General features: G+C 52.1%; 1 protein-coding gene across 1 annotated transcript in view; it reads right to left on the bottom strand.

The window, feature by feature from the left end:
- EMH_0099310 (uncharacterized protein) overlaps window positions 1-989 on the bottom strand; it is a gene marked incomplete at both ends in the record, with an annotated part of 1,107 nt that extends 118 nt beyond the window's left edge. Inside the window, one exon of the mRNA XM_013494135.1 lies at window positions 3-989. Coding sequence (XP_013349589.1) covers window positions 3-989 — 987 coding nt within the window. The remainder of the gene's footprint in view (window positions 1-2) is intronic.
- Between the last annotated feature and the right edge of the window lie 79 nt (window positions 990-1,068).

The following is a 1,068-nucleotide window of genomic DNA, read 5'->3' as shown; positions in this document are numbered from 1 at the left end:
TTACGATTGACGCCGTGGACGGCCTCGTTGTGATGTCTGTTCCCCTCTCCGTATTCCCTGAAGTAACTCCCACGCTTAGATCTCGGCTTCTCTGCGCCCTGCAGCTCCTGTAGCGCACGTTTTCTCTGTGCCCTCCACAAATTGAATGGAACCATGTACGATCTCAGCGCATTTGCAGCCTCGTTCCACGTCGAAAATTTCCGCTTGCCTTTGTCGGTCAGCTCGTCTCCGATATCCATGGGTAATCCGGCGAGGAAGTACATAATCAGGTCGTGTTCGGGCAGTTCTTCTCCATTGGTTACTATGTCTGAGAACTCGTTGCAATATTCGTTGTAATCGCCAGTCCACTCGTTTTCTTTCATCTGGCTTAACATGACGTCCCGCGTATACCCGAGGAACCTTTCGCAAAGTCTTTCGCACACCAGTTGCCAGTCTGTCATATCTATGCCGGACCTAACTACGAAATTCCACTGTGTAGCGGCGCGACCTGTTAGGTATTTGCGTATCAGTACTCCCCATTGAGCCTCCGCAATTCCCATTTCCCGAAATTCCCGCTCCGCCAGGGTCAGGAAGGTCCGCATATCTGGTCCCGCTTCGGTTGCTGCCATCCTCGACTGTAATATGAGATCAGCCCCTTTCTTCGTTTCGCCTGTACTTCCTTTCTGGTCGCACCGCATTTGTTGAAAAAATTGTGCCATTTCCAACTTCCAGGCCGTGGTCGGGTCAACAGTGTTTGACGTGGACTCGTCCTGGCCGAGAGTGTCTTCACCCGCTTCGAGGGGCGCCTCATCCTTGTCCAACATACGAAGGTCTATTTCCTGCTCCGGAGCGGCCGGCATTGTGTCTGTCCCTCTGTCCGGTGTTGCCTTGGTCTCTGTCAGGTTGTAAGTCTTCCCCTTTGCAAGAGTCAACCTTCGTGTCTTAGGTCTACGTAGTTCTGAAATTGTCATCTTGGGGATTTGCGGCTCGTTTTCTTTAGTATCCAGCATTGCCTTTGTTCGTCCGGTAGCAAATCAGTCCCGCCAACGATTTATTTCAACCGCTCGCCGCCTAGTGGGCTAACGCTTC

Source organism: Eimeria mitis, genomic scaffold (assembly GCF_000499745.2).
Source record: "Eimeria mitis Houghton genomic scaffold, Emh_scaff10465, whole genome shotgun sequence".
NCBI lineage: Eukaryota > Apicomplexa > Conoidasida > Eucoccidiorida > Eimeriidae > Eimeria > Eimeria mitis.
The sequence above is the reverse complement of the archived record's forward strand: the minus strand, read 5'-3'. Positions and strand labels throughout refer to the sequence as shown.